General features: G+C 40.2%; 1 protein-coding gene across 2 annotated transcripts in view; it reads left to right on the forward strand.

Annotated features, from left to right (window-relative positions):
* Positions 1-25,126, forward strand: part of LOC113540389 (low-density lipoprotein receptor-related protein 8) — a 61,665-nt gene that overhangs the window by 24,061 nt on the left and 12,478 nt on the right. For both annotated transcript variants that reach the window (XM_034304033.2, XM_034304034.2), the window contains exons 5-16: positions 6,578-6,970; positions 9,896-10,018; positions 10,148-10,270; positions 12,048-12,167; positions 13,527-13,652; positions 14,443-14,614; positions 15,424-15,651; positions 16,191-16,309; positions 16,750-16,889; positions 18,955-19,096; positions 21,142-21,294; positions 22,526-22,774. In XM_034304033.2, the coding sequence (XP_034159924.1) occupies positions 6,578-6,970; positions 9,896-10,018; positions 10,148-10,270; positions 12,048-12,167; positions 13,527-13,652; positions 14,443-14,614; positions 15,424-15,651; positions 16,191-16,309; positions 16,750-16,889; positions 18,955-19,096; positions 21,142-21,294; positions 22,526-22,774 (2,088 nt within the window). The remainder of the gene's footprint in view (positions 1-6,577; positions 6,971-9,895; positions 10,019-10,147; positions 10,271-12,047; positions 12,168-13,526; positions 13,653-14,442; positions 14,615-15,423; positions 15,652-16,190; positions 16,310-16,749; positions 16,890-18,954; positions 19,097-21,141; positions 21,295-22,525; positions 22,775-25,126) is intronic.

Genomic DNA, 25,126 nt, shown 5'->3' on the forward strand with positions numbered 1-25,126 from the left:
ACTGTCAGAATCCTGATTAATTGCCTGATTCACACTGAAGGCATGCTTCAGCTGCATTGTACTGCTCTAATTATCCCCCGCTGAACATGTCGTATCTGTTATCAGCCCTGAACCAAGCATGACGTTGACCAGAAAAGCATTCTGCTCTTAACATATTTACATTTAATCATGCAGAGAGATATGTGGAATACAGCTGGCGTATATGAAGCAGTTAAAGGGGTAAGGACCAGCACCAGCTTAGTCCTGAGCTCTCAAACTTACTTGGCCACTACTGTCCCAGTGGGCGTGGCCTAATATTTCTTGATTGACATGTTTGATTGACATCTGTTTGGTTGAGACTCCCTCTGTGAAGCAACTCAAGCACCTAAACACAATGGATCAGGGTTTCTAGCAACGAAGAATGAAGAAGTTACGAATGTAGCTACACTCACCAAGGTAGGCTATCTTTAGTTTCCCTTGCTATATCAGTTTTCTCTCTCTCTCTCTCTCTGGATCAGCTTTCTCTTGTTAGGTTAACTTTCTCTTAGTAGGTTTGCTCGCTCGTGTTATTAGGTTTCACTCGATAGGTTAACTCACTCATTAGGTCAGCTTTCATGTGCTAGATTAGCTCTCTCTCTCTTTGAGTTAGTTTTCTCTGTCTAGGTTAACTTTCTTTCAGTAGGTTAGCTTTCTCTTGTTATGGTAGATTTCTCTTGTTAGATTAGCTTTCACGTTTGCACAGATTAGATAAAAGCTGTGTGGAAGGGACAAGTGATATCATCCTCGTGATTTGAGTGTGGAGTGTACACAAACTTTCCTCAAGAAAGCCCCGCCCACTTGCAGTAGTGATGCGAAATGTAGACATTGGAGTGTCAGGCTGTGAAGTTACAAGAGTGAGAAACGTAGGTCCAGACTATCTCACGGTTCATGGGGTTTAGCGTAAACTCAGTGTATGCTTAATTAAGAAATTCAAGAATCATAGTCAGATTCCAAAGCGGTGGTCAAAACACAGACAGGCAAAAATGAGTATAAACGAGGGGAAACAGGCGAGGATCAAAACCAGGAAATACTCTGAGACATGGAACAGAAAACTAAACCTAATACAGAACAGGTGAACACAATCAGATGACAAAACAGTGAAGTGGAGACAGGGCTAGAACAGAAAGAAAATCACAAGCACATTGCGCTTGTCACCATGGAAACACATTTTTACGCACATTTACTGCTCTGTTTTATTACAGTGGGGTATAAAAACAGCTTGCCTTCTTATTCATAATACAGCCTGACTAATGCAGCAGTGAATCATGGGTAAATATAATGCAATGCAGCATTAGTGACACTGATGATGTAACACATTATGGTGGTGTGATTATAACAGACACTGTGTCACCGTGATCATCTGTTAAACATGAGCTGAGATTGTTGTTTCGTGCTGCATTATCACCATGACAACAACAACAACTCTTTGCGCTCTCGTAAAACATGACAGCGGGGTGCTAAAACTTTCACTGCTCCTTGGATCTTTCTTAAACAATAAAAGATCTCTCTTCTCCCTCGATTTGTCGCACATATCCGAGTACACCAACGTGAAGAAGTGCTGTGCTTCATCAGAAACGTAATCTATCATAGCACTGACTCCGTTTCAACGACGCCTTAAAAAAGTCAAACTCTTCAACGTGGGGATAATTGAGTTGCACGCCTCATTAATTATTCATGAGTGTGTCCAGATTTTCATTAAACAGGACATGTGGTCGGTGAAAGCTGTGCGTATATACAGTTGAGGTCAAAAGTTTTCATCCCCCTTTCAGAATCTGCAAAATGTTTATTATTTTACCAAAATAAGAGGGATCATATAAAATGCATGTTATTGTTTATTTAGTGCTGACCTGAATAAGATATTTCACATAAAAGATGTTTACATATAGTCCACAAGAGAAAATAATAGTTGAATTTATAAAAATGACCCCGTTCAAAAGTTTACATCCCCTTGATTCTTAATACTGTGTTGTTACCTGAATGATCCACAGCTGTGTTTTTTTGTTTACTGACAGTTGTTCAAGAGTCCCTTGTTTGTCCTGAACAGTTAAACTGCCTGCTGTTCTTCAGAAAAATCCTTCAGGTCCCACACATTCTTTGGTTTTCCAGCATTTTTTGTGTATTTAAACCCTTTCCAACAATGACTGTATGATTTTGAGATCCATCTTTTCACACTGAGGACAACTGAGGGACTCACGCTCACTGATGCTCCAGAAGGAAAAAACATGCACTAAGAGCCGGGGGGTGAAAACCTTTGAAGAGAATGGAGATGTGTACATTTTTCTTATTTTGCCTAAATATCATATTTTTTCATTTAGTACTGCCCTTCAGAGGCTACAGAAGATAGTTACATGTTTCCCAGAAGACAAAATAAGTTAAATTTACCCTGATCTTCAAATTCAAAAAGTTTTCACCCCCCGGCTCTTAATGCATGGTTTTTCCTTCTGGAGCATCAGTGAGCGTTTGAACCTTCTGTAATAGTTGCATATGAGTCCCTCAGTTGTCCTCAGTGGATCTCAAAATCATACAGTCATTGTTGGAAAGGGTTTAAATACACAAAAATGCTGGAAAACCAAAGAATTTGTGGGACCTGAAGGATTTTTTTGAAGAACAGCAGGCAGTTTAACTGTTCAGGACAAACAAGGGACTCTTGAACAACTGTCAGTAAACAAAAAAACACAGCTGTGGATCATTCAGGTAACAACACAGTATTAAGAATCAAGGGGATGTAAACTTTTGAACGGGGTCATTTTTATAAAATCAACTATTATTTTCTCTTGTGGACTATATGTAAACATTTTTATGTGAAATATCTTATTCAGGTCAGCACTAAATAAACAATAACATGCATTTTGTATGATCCCTCTTATTTTGGTAAAATAATAAACATTTTGCAGATTCTGAAAGGGGGATGTAAACTTTTGACCTCAACTGTAATACACACAGTGTGTGTATAATAAACTATATGTTACAGTCCCATGATGCCTTGCACGCGTCGAAATTTAGAAAAGTACAAAAACGAAGTTAAAAAGAGAAAGTGTCCTGAAGATGTCGGAAAGCTTTACCTCTGACACTGGAGACTCCTTCCATAAATGTTAAACTTCACACACTTTTTTATATCTGTGTGTGTGTAGCATAACGGTAACGTTTTCGAATGCGCACATTAATATAAACCTGCACTACTGTCAGAGCTGCTGTTACAGAAAATTAATCAACACCTGACGACCAATCAGAATCCAGAAGTGAACAGAGCTGTGGTGTAAACAGGAACTAATACTGAAGAAAAAGTTCAAGTGCAAAGTCAGTTGTGTTAAGCTGCAGTCAGAATGAGTGTTGGTGTGTGTGTCTGTGTTACTGTGTGGGTTGAAGAGCAGGACACTCTGTTCTGACACCTACAGACACACACACACTCACACACACACTTTCTCCTAGCTGTCATTTAAAGACCCACTGCAGCACTGTGAGAAGGTAATGTGTTCAGACTGCAGGTCACGTTGTTCCCCTCCCAGCCATAACACACAGCTTCATCTCAGCCGTTCAGAACGTCTCATCGTCACCCTGCTGTGGATCTCAGAGAGCTAACTAACTCACCTCCATCCAGGACATTAATGATGAATAACACTACTTACTACACCAAAAGGCAGAAATCAAACTCCAGCTTGGTTCAAAGCCAAAGAGAAATATTGTAACGGATATCACAATACAGACACTCAGTGGTGAATTCTCTGCAGTTTTTGTAAGCTAGCTCTTTAACTAGCTCCTATATAGCATTAGCAGACTGAAACACCTCGAAGGGAAGATGAAATATTAGCTTGCTTGCTAGAGGTCATAACCTTGTGGTTTCTGAGCAGAGCATAAAGGAGCACTTCTCCATTAAGATGGGTAAATTACTGCAGGTGTCGAAGCTAGATGAATCACAGAGATCAGTGATTTCGGAGAGTGAATACTTTGATTAGCATGCTGGATTAGCTACCATCAGCTAGTGAACAAATCGTAGCTCAGTCAGTCAGCTCCTGGCAACTTGCCAGAAGAAGAAAATGGCCAGATTGGTTCAAGCTGCCAGGAAGGATATAGTAACTCAAATAAGCAATCTTTACAACCACGGTGAGCAGAAAAGCATCTCAACATGCACAAAACATTGAACCTTGAGGTGGATGGGCTACAACAGCAGAAGACCGCATTGGGTTCCACTCCTGTCAGTCAAGAACAGGAATCTGAGGAAACTGGTCAGCTGAAGATTAGGGGAAAAAAAAACTTCATCTGTCCAGTTTCAGTGAATCTGTGTCCATGATAGCCTCAGATTCTTGTTCTTGGCTGACAGGAGTGGAACCTGATGTGGTCTTCTGCTATTGTAGCCCATTCATCTCACGGTTTGATATGTTGTGTGTTCTGAGATGCTTTTCTGCTCACCACGGTTGTAAAGAGTGATTATTTAAGTTGCGGTAGACTTCCAGTCTGGTCATTCTCCTCTGAGCCTCATCAACAAGGTGTTTCAGCCTGCAGATCCTCCACTCACAGGATGTTTTTTGTTTTTCGCACCATTCTGTATCAACTCTAGAAACTGTTGCATGTGAAAATCCCAGGAGATCAGCAGTTTCTGAAATACTCCAACCAGCCCATTTGGTACCAACAACCATGCCATGGTTAAAGTCAGAGAGATCACACTTTTTCCCCATTCTGATGTATGAAGTGTACATTAACTGAAGCTCTTGACTTGTATCTGCATGATTTTTTGCATTGTGCTGCTGCCGCATTATTGGCTGATTAGATATTTGCATGAATGTGCAGGTGTACAGGTGTTTCTGTTAAAGCGGACGATGAGCGTATACTCTCATTGATTCAGACAGACTAATAGATATGAAAGCGCTCTTAGACTCCTGACTTTTATTTGAAGCTGTGAGTGGTTATTGTTTAATAGTTATAGAAGCCCTCACGCTGTGTGAAATATTGTGCTGTATTATACTCCATTACACTGCGTGATTTTTGGATTGAGGCATAGTGGAAGCTCTATGTGCCGCAGTGTGATAAATGATGCGTCTCAACAGAGTCAGATTTCAGATTAGCCACGGTGAGGATAATCGCTTCCTGCTACATGCTGTTATAGGCTTCCTCCTGACTAATCTCATCATGCAGCTCCCTTTATTCTAATGAAGCAGTTTGTGTGATGAGAGTGAGGTCAAATATGCAGGAACGACATCCACTTGCCCCTGTTTAATTCATCCACCGGAACATTTTGACAATGTGTGTATGTTACAGCACATTGAGGAGAGAGGTACAAATGTGTCAGAAGCTTTTCAGACATGCTCTCTCTTTGAATCCATGATGGTGAAGCAACACAAAGGCTGAGAGATCTCCGGTTCTGACTCATGCTACCATGGTCATTCATAAAGACCATGTTACCTCCTGTGGCTCTTGAAGAGATGACGGAAGAGTGAGAAAATTTGTGTTTATCTGGCCATTCTGCGCAGTCCCATAACTCGGTGTGATTCAGTTCTCTGCTCCTGAGTGTAACAGCTGTCATAGGATTGAATCCTGATGTTGCCTTTAGAATCGGCAAATTCAACGTAGAATCATGTGATTCTTTTTGGCTTTCAGTTGTATGATGTAGCATAAAAGCAAAAGACAACAAAAAGTATTGACTAATAAACATGCAAATGAGAAGAAGATAAACAGCTAACAGAGGCTGCATAGATAAACATGCATGAATAGTGAATGAATAGTGAATAGTCGCAATTCATTTCAAATCTAGTATCATCTAGTTGAAATATTGTTATATTAGTACTAGTACATGGAATGTTCATACATTTTAACCTTTTCCTACCTCACAACTTCGAAAGCAGTAAACACGTCTGTCTTATATTGCTTAATTTTTTTTAATTCACTTGGATAACTTTTTGAAGAAGGAATATTTATATTTGTCTCAAAATTCAAGCACTGGCGCTTAAATCGAGTGCCAAAGCAACAGGTGACCATTCTTTTTTTATGTACATGAGCAACATGGAGCCGCAATTTCAGCGACAAAGCAACATGTCATTTGAGATCTTCTCAACTTTGTGTGAATTAGGTATGACTCTGGAAAGAATGATTCCTTGGACCAGTCCTACGGCAGATGTGGTCAGATGGTTCTTCAGATCCATGCTCACAGCTCCAGTCCCTACCTGCAATTATTTCCTGCAATTATTTCCTGGATTAATCTTATTAGTCTTTGATTATGTGGAGTATCCACCATACAAGTCCCTGTGTATGAGCTGTTACTATAGAAACAATAATGTATTAGAACGAGGGCATTAACGTAAACCTGTCGCTCATGTTACAGCGAGAACTGCTGTCCCAGTCGTGCTGTTATACAGAAATAATGCAAACCTTCTGACCCATCAGGGTGGATGTTAGTTAGGAGAACCTTAAGGGAAAGTGATATACAACTTTGTAAGCTGAACATTTTTAAGACATAACGAATATGTGCCAACAGTGTAAATTGTTGCCTTATTTTTTCTTGTGACCAAGCTTTGTCTTAATAATTTGTAACATTGTAAACCTGGAAGTACTGCTCTCTTCCTCACAGACGCTCGCTCCTGTGCTTCCGGAGAGTTCCAGTGCCGTAACCTGAAGTGCATGTCTCCGGCGTACGTATGTGATGGTGATGACGATTGCGGCGACGGCACTGACGAGGAGCAGTGTTCCCCGCCGTCGTGCAGCCCACTCCAGTTCCGCTGTAACAGCTCCGAGTGCGTCCCGCAGCCCTGGACCTGCGACAGAGACCCGGACTGCTTTGACGGATCGGACGAATGGGAGGGGCTGTGCGGCGACGGAGCTGGGCGAACGCTACCTCCAACGAATCTCAGGCTTGAGTGCAGTGCTGGAATGTTCCGCTGTAGGAGTGGAGAGTGCATCAAGCTAGCGTGGTGGTGCGATAAAGATCCGGACTGCATGGACAGATCAGACGAGTCCGACTGCCGTAAGTCACAGAGTTTAATAATCTTACACTGTTTTTTTAATCAATCAACAGATAACAAAGAATATTCTGATAAATCCCGCCTCCTGCTCTAGGATTGGCTAATCCACCAATTGGACAGTTGATAATTTTTTTTCTTATTCTACTATTCTTACCGGTCTTAATTTGTGCTTAACGTTCGGATCACTGTGAACACAAACACTGATGTAGGTTTTAGTCATTTTTTTTTTCCGGCTGTAGTGTAGCTTCACACAGGTGACTAAGCGCAGGAGTGGGTTGTGTTGATTGATGCATTGTGAAATGTGCACTTGTAAAACCTGCAGGAATTTCCTGCTGTGTGGCATCTGCTTTTATCAGGCAGAGATTCAGATGCTCAGGAACACGGCAGAGCACTAGGTGTCTCAGCTCGGTCGAGTGGCTTCAGAGACGTCTGTCAGGAACTGTACACGTGAAGGATTGGACATTTCATTCAGCTCTCAGACTCACTGCACACTTTAATACGAGCTGCTCTTGGCTGTGTAATAAGACGTGATGACTGACCTCCAACTCTGAGTCGTCTAAATGGGATAACCAAGAAAAAAATTATGGTTCTGATTTTAGGGTTTCTAATTCTGATTGGTGTTGATTCATTTTGATCGATTGTTTATAGCTGCTATAATGTAAGTGGGAACAGGAACTAACTTGTTTCAAGGACATTCCACAACATTAAATGCAACCATAAATTGCTGTTATTGGAAAATAATCAACTCTGAGGTGATAACAATATTGTGTGACACTGTAATTATTTAAGATTGAAATTTAAGCTGTGTGTTATTTCTCACTTTCAACCTATATTTTTGCGATACATTTTTAATAGAAGCGTGTGTTTGTGTTCCTCCAAGTAACATTCTCATCCTCGTCGCACTGCGAGTTTTTTTTATAAACGTTACGATTGAATAGCGGAGAACTGGACTGAGGGCTCCAGAAGCAGCTATAGATAAGGTCACATCAGCCTGCAGGGGAGGTTTATTTTCACCAACCACTCTTCCACCCTGTGGGTTTGAGATGAAGTGCTGAGAGAGACTGGGAAGAGAGCGGGGATTAGTCACCGTACATGCACACTGAAGTGTGAAATTTCCCTTGAAGTTTATTTTCAGTGGGAAGGTGAACCTGATGATATGGTTTGTATTTTTACATTTAAGAAACAGACCGTAGCTGCTGTAAGGAATGATTTGCAGTTCTAGACGTTTACTTATGTAGAAAAAATGTTAAAACTACTTGGTTTGTGTGGGCTTGGGTCTTGGTTTTGGTAATATGGGTTTTAGTCTTGGACTCAGTTGGTATGGTTTTAGTCTTGCCTTTGGTTCTTGGTGTTAGTTGGTATGGGCTTCAGTCTTGGTTCTTGGTGTTAGATCGTATGGGTTTTGGTCTTGTTTTTTGGTGTTAGTTGGTATGGGTTTTGGTCTTGTTTTTTGGTGTTAGTTGGTATGGGCTTCAGTCTTGGTCTTGGTTCTTGGTGTTAGTTGGTATGGGCTTCAGTCTTGGTTCTTGGTGTTAGTTGGTATGGGTTTTGGTCTTGTTTTTTGGTGTTAGTTGGTATGGATTTTGGTCTTGGTTCTTGGTGTTAGTTGGTGTGGGCTTCAGTCTTGGTCTTGGTTCTTGGTGTTAGTTGGTATGGGTTTTGGTCTTGGTTTTTGGTGTTAGTTGGTATGGATTTTGGTCTTGGTTCTTGGCGTTAGTTGGTATGGGTTTTGGTGTTGGTTCTTGGTGTTATTTGGTATGGATTTCGGTCTTGGTTCTTGGTGTTATTTGGTATGGATTTCGGTCTTGGTTCTTGGTGTTATTTGGTATGGGATTTGGTCTTGGTTCTTGGTGTTGGTTGATATGGATTTCGGTCTTGGTTCTTGGTGTTAGTTGGTAAGGGCTTCAGTCTTGGTGTTGGTTGGTATGGGTTTCGGTCTTGGTCTTAGTTCTTGCTGTTTGTTGGTATGGGCTTTGGACTCGGTGTTGGTAGGTATGTGTTTTGATCGTGGTGTTCGTTCTTAGTGTTAGTTGAAATTTTGTATTTTGTTCTGGGTTTTGGTCTCAATTGGTATGGGTATTGGCCTTGGTAGTGTTGGTTTTGGTCTGGTCCTGGTCTTGGTCATTAAAAGCCTTGGTCTTGGTATGGTTTTTGGTCTTTGCATTGGTTGACATGGGTTTTGGTTTTGTTTGATATGGGTTTTGGTCGTGGTCTTGTTTGGTATGGCTTTAGGTCTTTGTATTGGTTTGTAAGGGTCTTGAACTTGGTTTTGGTCTCGGTTAGTCTTGGTCTTGGGTTTGGTCTTGTTTGTTATGGGTCTTAATCCTGTCTTGGTCTTGGTAGTGTTGGTTTTGGTCTTGTATTGATCATTAAAAGCCTTGGTCTCGGTTGATATGGGTCTTGGTCTTAAATGGTTCTTGACTACAGTAATACTACCTTTACCTAATATAAGTAAAATAAATATGTATTTTTTTTATTTCCACACTTCCATGATTGATGGATTTGTTTGTGAACATTGTAGACAGGCACGGCCATTAAACAGTGGGCTACAGGAGAAAGAAATGGACTGTGTCAAATGTCTTGTAGAGAATTAATGCTTAGAAAATGAAAAGATGTGGCATTAAGTCATTAAAGTCATTTCTCTCCTTAGAGTAGGAGTGTGTGTGTGCAAACATGTGCTACTTGTTTATTCATTTATTTAATGAAGCGTATTTGCCTACTGCTTGTTACGATAAAAAGCCCTTTAAATGCACAGCTAATTTCCTTCTCTTTTATGTTTTCTCTGATTATCAGTGTGAGATTGTGCTGTGCTCCAGAGGAGAAGTGTGTGTTTGTGTGTGTGTGTGTATCCTGCTCTAAGCGGTGTGTGGGTGTGTGTGTGCGTCCTGCTCTAAGCTGTGTTTGTGTGTGTGTGTGTGTGTCTGCAGCTCTCCTCACGTGCCGGCCTGATGAGTTCCAGTGTGGAGACGGCTCCTGCATCCACGGCATCAAGCAGTGCAATAAAGTCTTCGACTGTCTCGACCGGAGTGATGAGGCTGGCTGTGTTAATGGTAAATGTGTGTTTGTGTGTGTGTTTGTGTGTGTGTGTGGTGAATGGCTGTGTTTGTGTGTGTGTGTGTGGTCTTTTTTTTTTTTTTTTTTTATACTTTCTTTGTCTCTTTATGTCTTCTTCTCCACAGCCACAAAGTGTGAAGGACCTTTGAAGTTCCTCTGTAGAAATGGAGAGTGTATCGATGGAGCAAAGGTGTGTGATGATGTCAAGGACTGCAAGGATCGATCGGATGAGCCCAAGAGGGAATGCGGTGAGTCTATAGGGGGAAGTTAGGACCCTGCAGCCAGCTAGAGCAGAAGTGTAAAACTAATGCTGTGTAGAATTTCATCTGTGCTAAATAGTAGAGCATAAAAATGATCACCTGCAGCCAACACAAACCACCAACAAGAAATAGAGGCCACACCTCCTTTACTGGCAATGAAGGGCACACAGGCCACACCTCCTATAGTAGGATTGACACATAGGCCACACCTCCTTCACTAGGACTGAATGACCAAGAGACCATGCCTCACTGCTTAGGACTGACAGGCACAGAGGCCACACCTTCTTTACTAGCACCGAAGAGAACATTGGCCACTCCTCCTTCACTAGAACTGAATGGCAGGGGTGTCATGCCTACTTCACTGGGACTGACACACAGGCCACACCTCCTTCATTAGAACTGAATGGCACAGAGTTCAGGCCTCCTTATGTAGGACTGTCACAGAGGCCACACCTCGTTCATTAAGACTGACACAGAGGCCTCGCCTCGTTCACTGGGACTGACACATAGGACACACCGCATTCAGTAGAACTGACCCACAGGCCATGCCTCCTTATGAGAGAGGGATACGCCCCATTTACTGGGAAACATAAAAGAGAAGTTAGAGTGAGAAAGAGAGAAAAACGTACCATGCTAAAGGAAATGTTTTTAATGTATCTAGAAAAGTAATTCACTAGTAATAATGTAATAGTAATAATAACTGTAACATATATCTTTAAATATTTTAATCAAATATCTCAGTAATATTGAGGAAGAGCCGAACAGGATTCTTCTGACAAACACAGGAAGAGTTGATGTGACAAGGGTGTGAATATTTCCTGCACTTACTGGATTTTACTTTAATAATCTCAGCGCGTCAGGTTTCCACATACTGCTTACTCCTGGACTGAAGAACGAACAGCAGAAGTTCCCTCTCTCTCTCTCTCTCTCTCTCTCTCTCTCATTCATTCGCAATGCGTGACATATGGCGGCCTCGAAGCCTCCCGGCCCTGATCCTTCATTTCCCTGTTTACTGTCAGGATGCCAACTCCTCATAATGAACACCTGGCTCACTCGCCCAGAGAGAGAGAGAGAGAGAGAGAGAGAGAGAGAGAGGGAGAGGGAGAGGTTGAAGAACTGCATGGAGCAAAAGGAAGGAAAGGGAAAGCAAGTGCTTTTTTCCTGTTGTCTCATCAGACTCCCCTTTGCCTCATTAAACTGGGATTCACACTGTGCTTTCCACATCAAGCCTCAAGCTCTAGAAGCAACAAAACACATCAGTACAGTGTGTGTTTCTCTCAGATCGAGACTATCTCGATGTGTCATTAACAAATCAGTGTGCTGTATGAGAGGTGCTTTTAAACTGTGATACTAACTACACTGCATTCAACAGCAGTTTCACGATCAATTTGCTTGCTCCTATTTTCCTGCCAGTTGCTGTGGTTTCCCTGGTAATGTGATATGGGTGCACAGGCTACATAAAACGAACAATTTGACCACAGATTGGATGTTTTCCTGCTAAAAATTTTAATTCTGTAGGAATAAATCACCTGGTTCATCAGTTAGCCACTGTCGGTAGTGTCAGCATCTGCGCTGTGATCAAGTCTGAAAAGCTAGGAAAGAAAACTAGCACTGTGCATTATGGGTATTTTACACGTCAGAGCCTTTTCCTCTACTTTACTCGGACTTTTCTCCAGCCTCTGTAATAGTGCTCTAAAGTGAATGAGAGAATTTGTTTTCTTTTGCTTCACCGTCTCTCTTTTACCTTGTTTTTTTTTATCTACAGGTTTAAACGAATGCACAATGAATAATGGAGGCTGTTCTCATATCTGTGTGGATCGACCCATCGGCTACGAGTGTCAGTGTCCCGCTGGATACAAACTCCTGGATAAAAGGACATGTGGAGGTGAAATTTACAAATAAAACACTGTCTTAGTTTTTTTTTTAGACATTTTTTTTCTCTTCACTTTTGTCCATACTAATTTTAATACACTATTTGTACATAACGGGTTTATGGTAAACGTTGGTATACGAGCAGTCACTGTTACAGCTTGGTGCTAACGTAACATTATAAACAACATTATTGTCCTGCTAGAGGAATTTAGCAGAACTGGAGCAGCAGTAGTCACGTTTACATGGACACTTTTTTGTTTCAATCGGAATGAAATCAATCAGATTGATTAATCCGATTGCAGCGTTTACAAGAACGCTGAATAAAGTAATCGGGTTGATACGCGCGTTTACATGACAGAATCGGATTTGATCTTCTGACATGTGCACAGTGCATGAATACACGTTTCCTGCCGTTCCAACATGCAGATACTAGCAGCCGCTCTCTTGCCATTGCTTCTTTTTTTCGTTTTAAAAAGCAGACTTAACATTTGCCTATTTCAGCTGCTAATTAGAAGGCGACGAGCGCGTGAAGTTTCGTGAGGTCCTGCGTGTATTTATCAAGCAATTAAAACGCCCCTTCCCGAGCCCAGAACAAGGCGTCTGTGGATGAGGGTCCGAAGCAAGGACCGGTGGGACACCGTCGTCTTGCACCACTTCACAGACGAGGAGTGAAGGAGAATTTTAGGATGACACGACAGTCATTTATGACACTATGCTCAATGGTGGAGGGGAACATGGCACCTGGTGAGGCTACGGTCAGAGCCCCAATACCACTGACAATGCGAGTCGCAATTGTACTGTATAAACTCGGCAGCTGTGATTTGTACGTCATTGCACATGCGCAGAACTCTCTGGTTTCATTTTCAATCTGATGAAGTGTTTACATGTCCTCTCCATCGGATTAGAAAAGGTTTAAACCACCCCTTATGATCTGAATGAAATTTTTAATCGGTTTTGGCCAATTCATTCCGATTGACGTGTTTACATGTGACTTTTTAAATCTGATTGTGCTTCTAGTCCAATTACAATCGGATTATTAGTGTCCATATAAATGCAGCTAGTTCCAACTTATTGGAAACAGAAGCTTGTTATTAAAATGAATTACAAAGTTTCGTTGTTCAGCACCGCTGTGTAGTAACTTCATAAATATATTCAAACGTATATTTCCCAGTCCTGATAGAGGGAATAACATGAGGACTGTAGCAAAAACTATAGAGCAGTGAACACTAATGGGACAAAAACTAAACTATTATACACAGGTAGGATCACTGAAGAGGCAGTATTGATATTGTAGATATTATTCTAAGTGTTTTTTTGTTGTTGTTGTTGTTTTAATTGGTGCATGTCTGTGTTTTGGTGTTTCTCCTCACAGACATCGACGAGTGTGAGAACCCAGATGCCTGCAGTCAGATCTGCATAAACCTCAAGGGAGACTTCAAATGCGAGTGTCACCCAGGCTATGAGATGGACCCAGTGAGCAGAACCTGCAAAGCAGAGGGTGAGAAATGGAGTCATTTCAGCTCCTTGACTGTGGACGACTCGCAGGCTTTCAGGATGAGCTACAGCACCTGTAAAACATGCTGAGTTAGTCATCGCATCAAAGTGCTGCCCACACAGTTTCCTCAAACTTCCTGATCCCGCAGTCTGGATCCTGCAGTCGCCCACGTTAATCAGACCAGTCTAATCCAATCAACCAGAGACCAAAATGAAATCAGTCAGTGTAGATGCAATATATTAGGAGTAATCCCCTGTGTGTGTGTGTGTGTGTGTGTGTGTGCTGTTAAAGTAAACCACTGAATAACAGGGTGGTGTGATGAAGCACCGTTACTGTCACCATAATGAAAGTTCATTAATTTCCCATAACTGCACATCTACCAGTGTTTTATTCCTCTTATACCACAGCAGTTTGCTCACGTTTACAATTTTCTATTCATTAACGAATGATCAATTGTACGTTTTATCAGTTTATAGTCACAGGATAGTTCTCGCTTATGTTATAGCAGCTGTGAACAGTTCCCCCACCGGTTTCTCTTTTTTTTAATAAGGCCTAAAAAACGCAGCTTGTCATGTTACCAAAAAACAGCAAAAAAGTGTCCTGTCCTGAAGATGTGAGAAAACTTCACCATAGAAGTTAACATAGAAACAATAACATATTAGAATGAGGGCATTAATCTGAAATAAACCTGCACTACTGTCAGAGCTGCTGTTATAGAAAATGTGAGTAATCAGAATCCAGAATGTAATGTGAAGCATACAAGCTGGACGCCATTTTGTTGTGTGCCATGCAGGAAAAAGTCCCTACCTGATGTTCACTAACCGACACGAGATCCGGCGCATTGACCTGGTGAAGCGGGACTACACGCAGGTCGTTCCCACTCAGAAAAACGCCGTGGCCATCGATGTGGACGTCGCCGCCAACCGCATGTTCTGGTGCGATCGCTTCCATCGCAAGATCTACAGGTGACCTGACCCTGAACTCTCAAACGCTCACATTCCTGTTTTAACATCTTATTTCCCTGACTGTATTTAGTCCTTGAAGGAATAAAGGTGTACAATTATATTATAATAGTATTCTTTATAAGAGGATGTGTTTTCTATCCCCTTATTACCAGTCATTGTTTAGCGATAAAGCTTCTGTAGCAGTGATCAGAAGGTTTTGAGTTCAAATCCCAGGACTACAAGAGATCTTGAACAAAGATGTAAAAAGCCACAACACCTCAGCTCCGTCTTTGGATCATCATCCTGCCATTATTTCTATACGCTACTGTATGTATAGATACAGTGGTATATTGTGCATCACTGAATTGGTCCACAGGTCTTAGATATTATTTTAATAATAGAAGAGCAATCTGCATGTTTTTAATATAAGCTTGTTAAAATGTAAAGTGTCACTTTTTCAAAATTTTAAATATGTAAACGTTTTCAGGAGGGATTTATCTGCTTCAGTAAGGAATTTTAAGACCCTACACAGTTTATGACGTTTGGTAACAGTTAATAAGCAGCACAGAGCTTACAGCAGTTCTCTTCAACTGTCTGTTTTCATTTACTTTAGTGAACAGCTTGTCATCTTGGCGAGTGCTGATATAAGCACTCAATCTGTTCTCATACGTGATTCTGTAATAATTTCATTGCATATAAATGTATAATGAAGCCCTTATAGAGAATAGAGAATAGAATAAACTGCTACTGAAATATATAATAGAAAGAGCAGTAAGTCATTTTAACTAACACTTAACTCAGATATGCCGTTGTATCCCCCCCGTCTTCAGCGCCTACATCCACGAGGCGAGTGACCCGGCCCATCACATGACTCTGATCGACTCCGAGCTGCTTTCCCCAGAGGGTCTGGCTTTAGACTGGGTCCAGCACAACCTCTACTGGACTGACTCGGGTCATGGCACCATCTCGGTGGCTTCATCTGATGGCAGCAGGAGGCGTGTCCTGATCCACACTGACCTGAGTGAACCGAGGGCCATTGCCGTGGCTCCAGAGCAAGGGTGAGAGCATTTACACCAACAGAAAAAACACTTTAACAGCTTACATGTGTAGGATTATTACTAATTATTAATAATCATCCGTCTCAATGATCGGTTCTGTCGGTTCCACAAATTAAAATAATAGTAGTAAAAACAGGCATACAATTATCTTTCATTAAACTGTTCATGGCCCTGTGGTGTAGTCTTCTGTTAAATTCAAGTACCAGGGGTGCCAATATTATTGAGAATGGTGAGGGTTGGATAAGAATAAGGTACTACAGAAATACAAGATATATATATATATATTTGTTTTTGCCTATTGCCTTCTTTTAGATTAAATTTTTGTTTGTTTTTTTAAACCTTCATGTTAAAAAAATCCTGATTTCCAAGTTTGTTTTTTTCATTTAAATGTTATTTACACATTTTTTAATGTTTATTTTCTTTTTTTATGTTACATTTTTAATCTCATAATTATAGGCAGCTAAAGAAACCAATTTCACAACAAACACATGATGTGTGTGTTTTTTGTTTTCCTGTGTTTTTTTTTTTTTCTTCCTCAGGTTCATGTTCTGGTCTGATTGGGGAACGAGGCCCAAGATAGAGAAGGCAGGGATGAACGGAGTGGACCGACAGATTTTAGTGTCTGACGGCATCGAATGGCCCAACGGCATCACGCTGGGTATGAGCAACACACCCTAGTAGCTGTTTTTCTTTCCGCACTTCGGCGGCTCCTAGAGGTTCATCTGGGTTAGTTTTTGTCCCATTAGTGTTGCTGTATTTGTTTTGGCTACAGTTCTGATGCAGTAGCTACATGATTGCTTTGATTTAGCACTTTTCTTATAATACATTTAATTTTTCACTAGTGGGAATTTACGATTGTGCTACAGTAGAGTATTTCCCCTTAAACTACCGTAAGTTCTGGTGTAGCAGGTCTACCGTAAACACACTAACACACCGGTGCCTTACAACGAGGCTGAAGCAGAAATTATACCTCTACCTGCTGGAAGGCAACAGAAAAATAATGTTGTATAGTGAAAAGTAGTTAAATAATAGCTGTGTGTGTGTGTGTGTGTGCGTGTGCGCACATGCGTGTGTGTGTGTGTGTGTGTGTGTGTGTAGATGTGGTGGGAAAGCGACTGTACTGGGTGGACTCAAAGCTCCGTCTGATCTCCAGCGTGGACTTTAACGGAGCTCATCGCAGAGTGATCCTGTCCTCCAGCGAGAGACTCGGCCATCCCTACGCCCTCGCCGTGTTCGAGGTAACACTGTGTGTATGTGTGTGTGTGTGTGTGTGTGTGTGTGTGTCTCTTGGTTTGTGTTCCTGGTAGAAATAGCACCAATCCCAAGCCCAGTATCAGCCGATACCAACAACAGAACAGTGGATCAGATATCAGAGAGAAAACGTATCGGATATCAGTAATAAACGGCAAAGTTTGGAATTAGATTTGGAAAAGAAACTTACAGAATTTAAAAGGTTTTTTTTTTTTTTTCTTTTGTTAGGATTGATTTTATCATATTTATACTTTATATTTATTATATTTACAATGTAAGTGATTTTTGTTTGAAAGGGTTTAACTGTGGAGTGCTTCTATTTGAAAAGAAAACATTTTAAAGTGTAGTAATTTTTAAAGAAAACATTATTAGATGGGTTTTAGTATCATATTGGAAAAGAAAAAGTGGTATTGTGCAGTGTCTAGTTCCTGGTTTCTGCAATTTGAAGACAAAGCCATTATTTATTTGTAATTTTCTCAGTATTATGCCTTTCACAAAATATAAATAATGAGAATATTACTCATAACGTAAATATATTGTAAATGTAATTTTTAAGCTTATATTATTTAATTACATTTACACACACTCGTGCGTAAACTCTTATTTTGCTTTTGTATCATATTTTGATGTAATAGTTTTTGATGCTTAATTTTTATCTTCTTCAAGCACTGACTTTGTTTCCTGGAACACAATCTGCATAAACGATCATAAATGATTTTGCTCCATCACTTAAAATAGATTGTATGGGTTGAGATCTCACATCGGCAACTGCTACATTTTATATTTAGCATTATACTTTACTTTTGCTTTCAAATCTCTGGTATCCATAGCAACCATGGGATGGCGGCATGTGTACTAATGTGTCCTGATGATGAGAGACAGATAAAAACAGTGTGACTGCAGGTCCAGTCACTTTGATGTGAAGTTTTCCAACAGCATTAGAGTGTAAAAGAACAGATTTTATTGTTATTTCCAACGATCTTTTATACCCACGCACCAGAGAAGGCTTTTAAAGATCCGACAGCTCAGAGAGTCTCTGCACAAAGGAGCTTCTTCAAATTAGAGACATTCTGCAGTGCTGGTGGTGAATCAGGCGTTCTTTCATATTCTTTAAAGAAACTGGCCAATATTTTTCCCAGGACGAAATCTCCTGTAGATTTGTTCATTAAAGTGATTGAGGTTATAATAAGGAGGTATGTTTGTTTTCTTTACGTTGATGTTCTGCTTACGTCATCAAATGACATGATGCGGAAATCGGGCTTGTACAAACATTCTTCAAAGTGAGCATGTTTTATTTATCGCCATCGTTTTTACTGTATTTGTAACAGACCCAAGAGTTTGGTGTCCTCGTGTTAGTGGATTTTAGACGAGTGTCTTAGCAGCGCTCAGCTTTAAATCAGAAATTTCACACACTTACGGAACTGTCTTGGATCACAGTGGCACTAAACTGGCCACTGATAATGTGAGCGCGTCACATAATGTGTTCTAAGACACAACCAAAGAACTCGTTTTAACTCATTTGAGATTTTTGTCAGCAACAGCAAAATAATGCTGAAATTCATAGAGCATAAAGCCGGCTTAGGGTGATGTGTTTCCTGGACCAGGCTGGGCTAAAACATTTTGATGGACTTAACTGATAAATAGGTCATTAAACGATCATTTCATTAATCATTTATTAATCATGCTGTAGACTATAGTGGTGTAGTTCAGCTCCTGAGTAATAACGTTATTCCTAATAAAAAAACATTCAGGGATGAACTCAAAATAATCAGTCGCCCGATTCATGTCCCCCCGAAGGTCTCCTTCCTTCCTAAAATATCATAGTGATGTCATTAGAAATTAGTTTGGAGAAGAAAGATGAACCAGATGCGGCATTAGGAAACATGGCTACCATAGAAAGCTTTGACACCCACCCCTGGCTAGCTGTAAATTTCACATTCAGTTTTGGTAAAAATTCAGTTCATGACCTGTTAGTTTACGTTCAGGCTTGATGCAACCGGCTCCTGTTGCTCCGTTTCCTTTCTCAGATCTTTTCTTTGCTCTCTTGTTCAGGACCGTGTGTACTGGACGGACCGTGAGAAGGAGGCCGTGTACAGTGCGAACAGGCTCACTGGGCAGGATGTGACCAGCCTCGCTGAACGTCTCAAAGATCCACACGATATAGTGGTGTTCCACGAGCTGAGTCAGCCCCAAGGTCTGGTGGAGTGGTTTTATTATCATTTTTATTATTTTCACATTTCCACAGCATTTCTCTACTTTTGAAAGTTCTTTCAAATATCTAATCATTTATTTACCACTGGTTCTGTGTTCTTCGAACTCGGAGATGTGGTTTCTACAAGCACTTGGTAAAGGTTTGTTTAACTTTTTCCATTCACACATGAACGAAATATTTTTAAGACGCTATATTCAGCCTTCACACAGCTCAGCCACTGTTTTCTTTTTTTCCCCCTTTCTTTCTTTTTATGATTCATTTAATTGTGTAATGTGAAACCAAAGTATTAATTCACAGATGAATAAAATTTGGTAAACTGGCTAATTTTCACCTGGTGAAACAGCCAATTTACTAGAATGGACAAAAACGCATGAAAAATGCACTTTGGGTAATCTTTGACTCATGAATATGCAAATATTGGATCAAAAATAAAATGGGAAAAAAAAAAAAAACAAGAGCTGACTTTTATACAGTTTTTTACAAAATTAACTAGAGGACACACCAGACTTTTGATTCATTATATATCACATTATCCACTTAATTTAATTATGAAAATTTGAAAATCTGGTGTTACCACTGCTTTAATCTACTTTAGGAAAACAATACATTATAGTATATCCACACTATATATTACCTCTTCCTGTTTATAATCCAGTCTGGATTACAACATGCCCATTACAGCAACTGCTAAAAAGAAGAAAACGTGTCTTATAAACCTCATTGTAAGTTCTGTTTTCTACAATAAGTGCGTTTTACTGAAGCCCAGCTGAGAGATAATCAGTCTAAGAGATTTAGATAAGAGTGCTGTATTATTTAGACTCAGAGACCCTGCTGTTTCTTGATGGAGGTTGTAATGAAGCCTCAGGAGTTCAAACTCTGAGATTTAATTGGTGCCGTGACCTGGATCAGCTTCTACTGATTGCTGTAAGCTCCTGCTGCTGCACAAGATAGAGGCTCAATAAGCAGAAAAGTCAAACGAAGGTGAGTGGAACTCAGCAGAGCTGCAGTACAGGCTGTTAGACTCACTTTCTCAAAGGTCAAATAACAGCAGCAGAAAGTCGTCCCTGAAGTCCTGAATGCATTAAGAGGCAGCTCAGCAGGTGGCGACAATCTGTTCATACTTACAAAAAAACTTTCAGCGAACCTCAGTGATCCAATAATGTTATTTTAATTCTTCACTTTGAACTTCCAACAGCTTCATTTGCATCTCAGCTTGATAATGCTGGAAGAGTTTATCTGCTAATTATAGCAGCGCTCTGCTCTTTTTCAACACAGCAGCATTATGAATAAAACTGTGAAAGTTCTAATGTTTATGCTGTTTGAGTAAAAGTCTTTAAATCCAGTGTAGAATAATAAGTAAATCTGAATAGCTGATACCTCAGATAACATTACATCTACGTTATGCCTCTTACATCATGCTGCAGGATTAATTTAAATTTCGTGTTTAAACTGTAGGTGGATTTAATACGCCTAAGTTTAAACTGAATAAATGAAAAACATTAATAAATGAATAAATAATAAAACGCATATAAATGGGGGTCTAATTTTTAACTAGAATTTGAGACACAGACCAGCCAGGGTGGAAAAATAGTCACTGCAGTTGTGTTCACAGTGTTCTTTTAAGAAAGTTTTGAACATGTGACTTGCGATTCATTCTTACTGCGTCATCAAATATATGAGACAATCAGGATTAAATGTGCAAATACAGGCTCACACCAGTTTAGCAGGTAAGATGCAGTTTCAGTTTGTTGAGTACTTTATTACAAAGTATAGAATAAAAACATTACAGTCTTCAAAGCGAGTTGGAGGGAAGTTTAAAAAAAAAAAAAAAGCAGTGAATAATAAAACGCATTAGATGATCAGGTGTAAACGGGGATCTGAGATACAATTCGGAAATTTTAGGATTTGGGAAAAAAAATTTAGGATTTGGGACGTTAAAACAGGTTCCTCATGGTGGTTCTGCTCGATGTAACCCGTAGGTTTCTGATTACCTTTTTGTGTGTTTGTGTTTGTGTGTGTGTGTGCAGCCGCAGACAGCTGTAACCTGGTCGGCGTGAGTAATGGCGGCTGCGCCTTCCTGTGCCTGCGCGCTCCTCAGATCAGCGATCACTCACCCAAATACACATGCGCCTGTCCCAACGGCGAGGAACTGAGCCCGGACACGCGAGTGTGTGTCCCCAGTGAGTCATCACACATCCTCTAACTACCGTACAGCTCCACATTGTGGCCACCAATCACACCGTGGAAACAACAGTTGACTTGGTTTATTGGATCAAGAGTTCCAGAGGGGCTTATGTGACACTTCAGGAGAAAAACAGAATATCTTTCTAAGAAAAAACACATCTAAAATTTCTTACAGCACAGTGCTGTTGAATTCTGATTTCTGATTGGTCAGAAAGTGTTGAGTAATTGTCTATAACAGCAAGTAAACAAATAAAAAGTATGATGTGTCCTTTAATAAATAAAAAACTGTAACTGTTGGTAAATTGCTGTGGTGTAAGAGGAATAAAAGGCTTGGGGACATGCTGCTATAGGAGAAATATAATATTTCTCTGTAGAAGGTCTATTAGTCTCATTAACATTCATACCCACTCTCCACAGGCCCTAATTTAACCGTTAAACATCTGATTCATAGTTGCATAATTGCACTTTGAGTAAGTGTGGATTTAAACGAGGGAGCAGTTGTGATGTCACTGCTAACAGTGTAATGGAATAAATCAGTGTGTGTTGGTTTTTCACTCTGTTGAAGCTACAGGTAGGATTCAGTTTGTGAGGAAATTGAGATTGAAAGACTCATGAAACTGAGCGGAAAGACAGAAGTGAAAAAGAACAGATCTGTTCTCTACAGATCGATTGAAACGCTGAGTATTAATCAAGAATCAGCTGCCAGTCTATCAGTGAAACACTGATTTCTCAGAAATGTGCTCATTACTGATGAGATGAAACTAAGGATGAGCTTGAGTATTAATTTACATAACATTTGTGGGAGTTTTTATGTCCTGCTGCCTGCTCAAGTACAATTTACATATGGCACAACAAAGCATAATGTCTTCCAGAAATAAAGCCATAATCTTAGAATTTTATGGTTACAGTGGCATTTTATGTGCCATTTCTGGCAACAAATGTGATTACAGTAGCATTATTTTATTTTTTATTTTGTTTTCGTCCATTTAAGGTTTTCTAAATTAGTAATTGTTTCATTAATAAATATTTTTTAATTCTTTTTTGCCAACTAATCCCTTTAGCTAAGTTTCATCTGTGACTTTTTGCTCAATAATTTTTTTTTTCTTTATTTATGATGATGTTGCACTCCTGTTTTAGTTGTGTGTTAAATGTGAGAAATCCATTCGAATAATAATAATAATAATAATAATAATAATAATAATTGTACGTCTTCCACTTTGTCACCAGTCCAAAACGTCACAGTCGCACCAACGTTCCCCAGCTTTCCTCCAAACAGCACTGTGGAGTCAGAGTCAGTGACAGAGGCAGGAGTGGACGTGGTGACCTCAGAAGTGTCATTGAGTTCGGAGGTCGTGACCTTTCAGGAAAAGATCGGTCCATCAGAGCCCACGCTGAACATCACAGTAGCGTCCGCTCAGATCCCAACTGTGCAGCTAAGCACAGCGCCAGGAGAGGCCAACAACCTGTCCCATCACTGTGAGTGTGTGTGTGTGTGTGTTTATCATGGCTTGTTTTTTTCTCCCAGAATTGTACACAGATTCAGTCATTAGCAGGATGTTAATCCGTGGCTGGGTGATAATGCAGTTGTTAGCAAATAATTCTAAAGTAATGTATACCTGCTCACAGCAGGGTTGTCACGGTAACCAGACACTTTTTAAAAGCTGGAATATAAAACTGCCTGTGAGCTTGTTCTGTCTAAACATGGCATAAACACTACAAGCTAGCTGTTCTGTTCTATTCTATTTTATTACATACAGTAGAACATCTAAGTGAGATTCAGTCTGATAATCTAATTCACTCTCTCTCTTCCCCTCTCTCTCTCTCTCTCTCTCTCTCTCTCTCTCTTTCTCTCTGGTGGATGCTGGGAGTGGGTCTGTGTGAGAGCTGGGTACATTGATGAGAGTGGATTTTCTTTTCTCTGAAACTTATGAAATAGTTTCTGGATTTTTTCCCCTTATTAGCCAGTCAAAACACATAGTGTGCAAGTTTGTTGAAAAAAAAGAGAAAAATCCGACGATTGCGGCGTGAAGGCTGGTATGGTGTCTGTTCCTGTGAAGGGAACGCCGTCCCTCTGTAGTGGGTGCAGGTGTGTACTGGAGGCCGGTGCGACTGTGGAAGACGTGTTCTTAGCAGTAGGAGAGCTGTGGTAATATTGTTGCCGCCTCACATATGAATAGGGCGGTTGTTGTTTTTATAAAAACAGAAGTCCTAGACAATCAGTTGACTAAAAGTGGATTGTGGGTGAAAGAAATGTTTGTTCTAGTAACGCCACTCTGGCAGAGGAGCTGAACGATCTTAACAATGCACTGATGAGGGCGTCAGAGATGAGGAGCAGTGGTCAGATCAGTCTGAGTCCTTAATGTATATGGGATGAGGGACAGGATACACTCTCAGAAAGTACAGTTTAAACATTTGAAATGTACATTTTTACAAGAGACACAGTGACCAGTATAATGAGGTTGATTGGGGTTTGTGGTGCAAAGGGGAGAAAGTTCTAAGTCATGGGTCTAATGATAGTAAAAAAATTTTATCAAAAGAGGGGGTGGAGCCAGGGAGACTACTCATGGTGACGGCTGAGATTAGCAGTTTTCTTTTTCTTTTTGTGAATACCCTTGCTCCTAACACAGAGTTAGATAGGATACAACTATTCGCTAAATTGGAGAGCACTCCAAGACAACAACAGGATTTTATGGGGTTTTTTTATGATTTTATGATTGGTGATTTTATTATTTCAGGGGGAGATTGGAATTACACACTTGACTTTACAGTAGATAGGAATGGAGAAGAACCACATGCTCAGTCAGCAACTGTTTTAAAAAAATATCACTGAGTCTCTGAATTTTTCAGACGTATGGAGAGAAAATAATTCATTAACATGACAGTATACTTGGGTGAAGGTTGATACAGGTAGGGTTTCTACTACATGGCTGGATAGGTTTTACACATCCAACAGTATGAGGAATAGGGTTTTGCACACTGACATTTTCCCCACACCATTCTCACATATTACATATCACACCATAATTGCAAATTAATTATCATTGATTGCACATTAGTGACAAGAATATATAAGAGTTACTCTTGGCATTTCAACACTAAACTCTTGCGGGAAAAAATGTTTTGTGAGAATTTAAACATTTTTGAGAAATATGGAAAAGTGAAAAGATTAGTTTTGGAACCATAATTCAGTGGTGGGAGATTGGGAAAGTGCACTTTAAGGATATCTGTCAACATATCTGTCAACATCAGCTGAACTCCCTACTGAATAAAAAAGTTAAAGGAGCTCCTGTAAGGACTTGTTTTTTTATCAGAGAGATATAGATGGTCCTACATCATACTGTTTCAATTTAGAATGCAAAGTTGGACAAAAAAAATCAAATATACAGCCTAAGGAATAAAAATGGACAAAATACCTCAGACCCAACAGAGATGAGAAGAATTGCTTTGGATTTCTATTTCAACCTTTATGCTGCTGAAAATTCAGATGCCCAAAGCAGAGACGAACTGCAACAGGACCTTCCCTGTTTGTCTGAGGAGTGGGAACAAGCACTGGAAACTGGACTCACCTTTGAGGAAGTGACTATCGCAGTTATAGAACTCTCCTCAAGCCGCAAACCAGGAATAGATGGACTTCCTGCTTAATTCAATAAGAGTTTCTGGAACACTATTGGATCTGACTATTTTGAGATAATACAAGAATGTACTCATGTAGGAGTCCTTCCTGACTCTTGCCAACGAGCAGTTTTAACACTACTACGTAAGAAGGGGAACTTAACTCTTCTGAAGAACTGTAGACCTGTGGCAATCCTATGTACTCTTATAGAATTC

Source organism: Pangasianodon hypophthalmus, chromosome 4 (assembly GCF_027358585.1).
Source record: "Pangasianodon hypophthalmus isolate fPanHyp1 chromosome 4, fPanHyp1.pri, whole genome shotgun sequence".
Taxonomy (NCBI): domain Eukaryota; kingdom Metazoa; phylum Chordata; class Actinopteri; order Siluriformes; family Pangasiidae; genus Pangasianodon; species Pangasianodon hypophthalmus.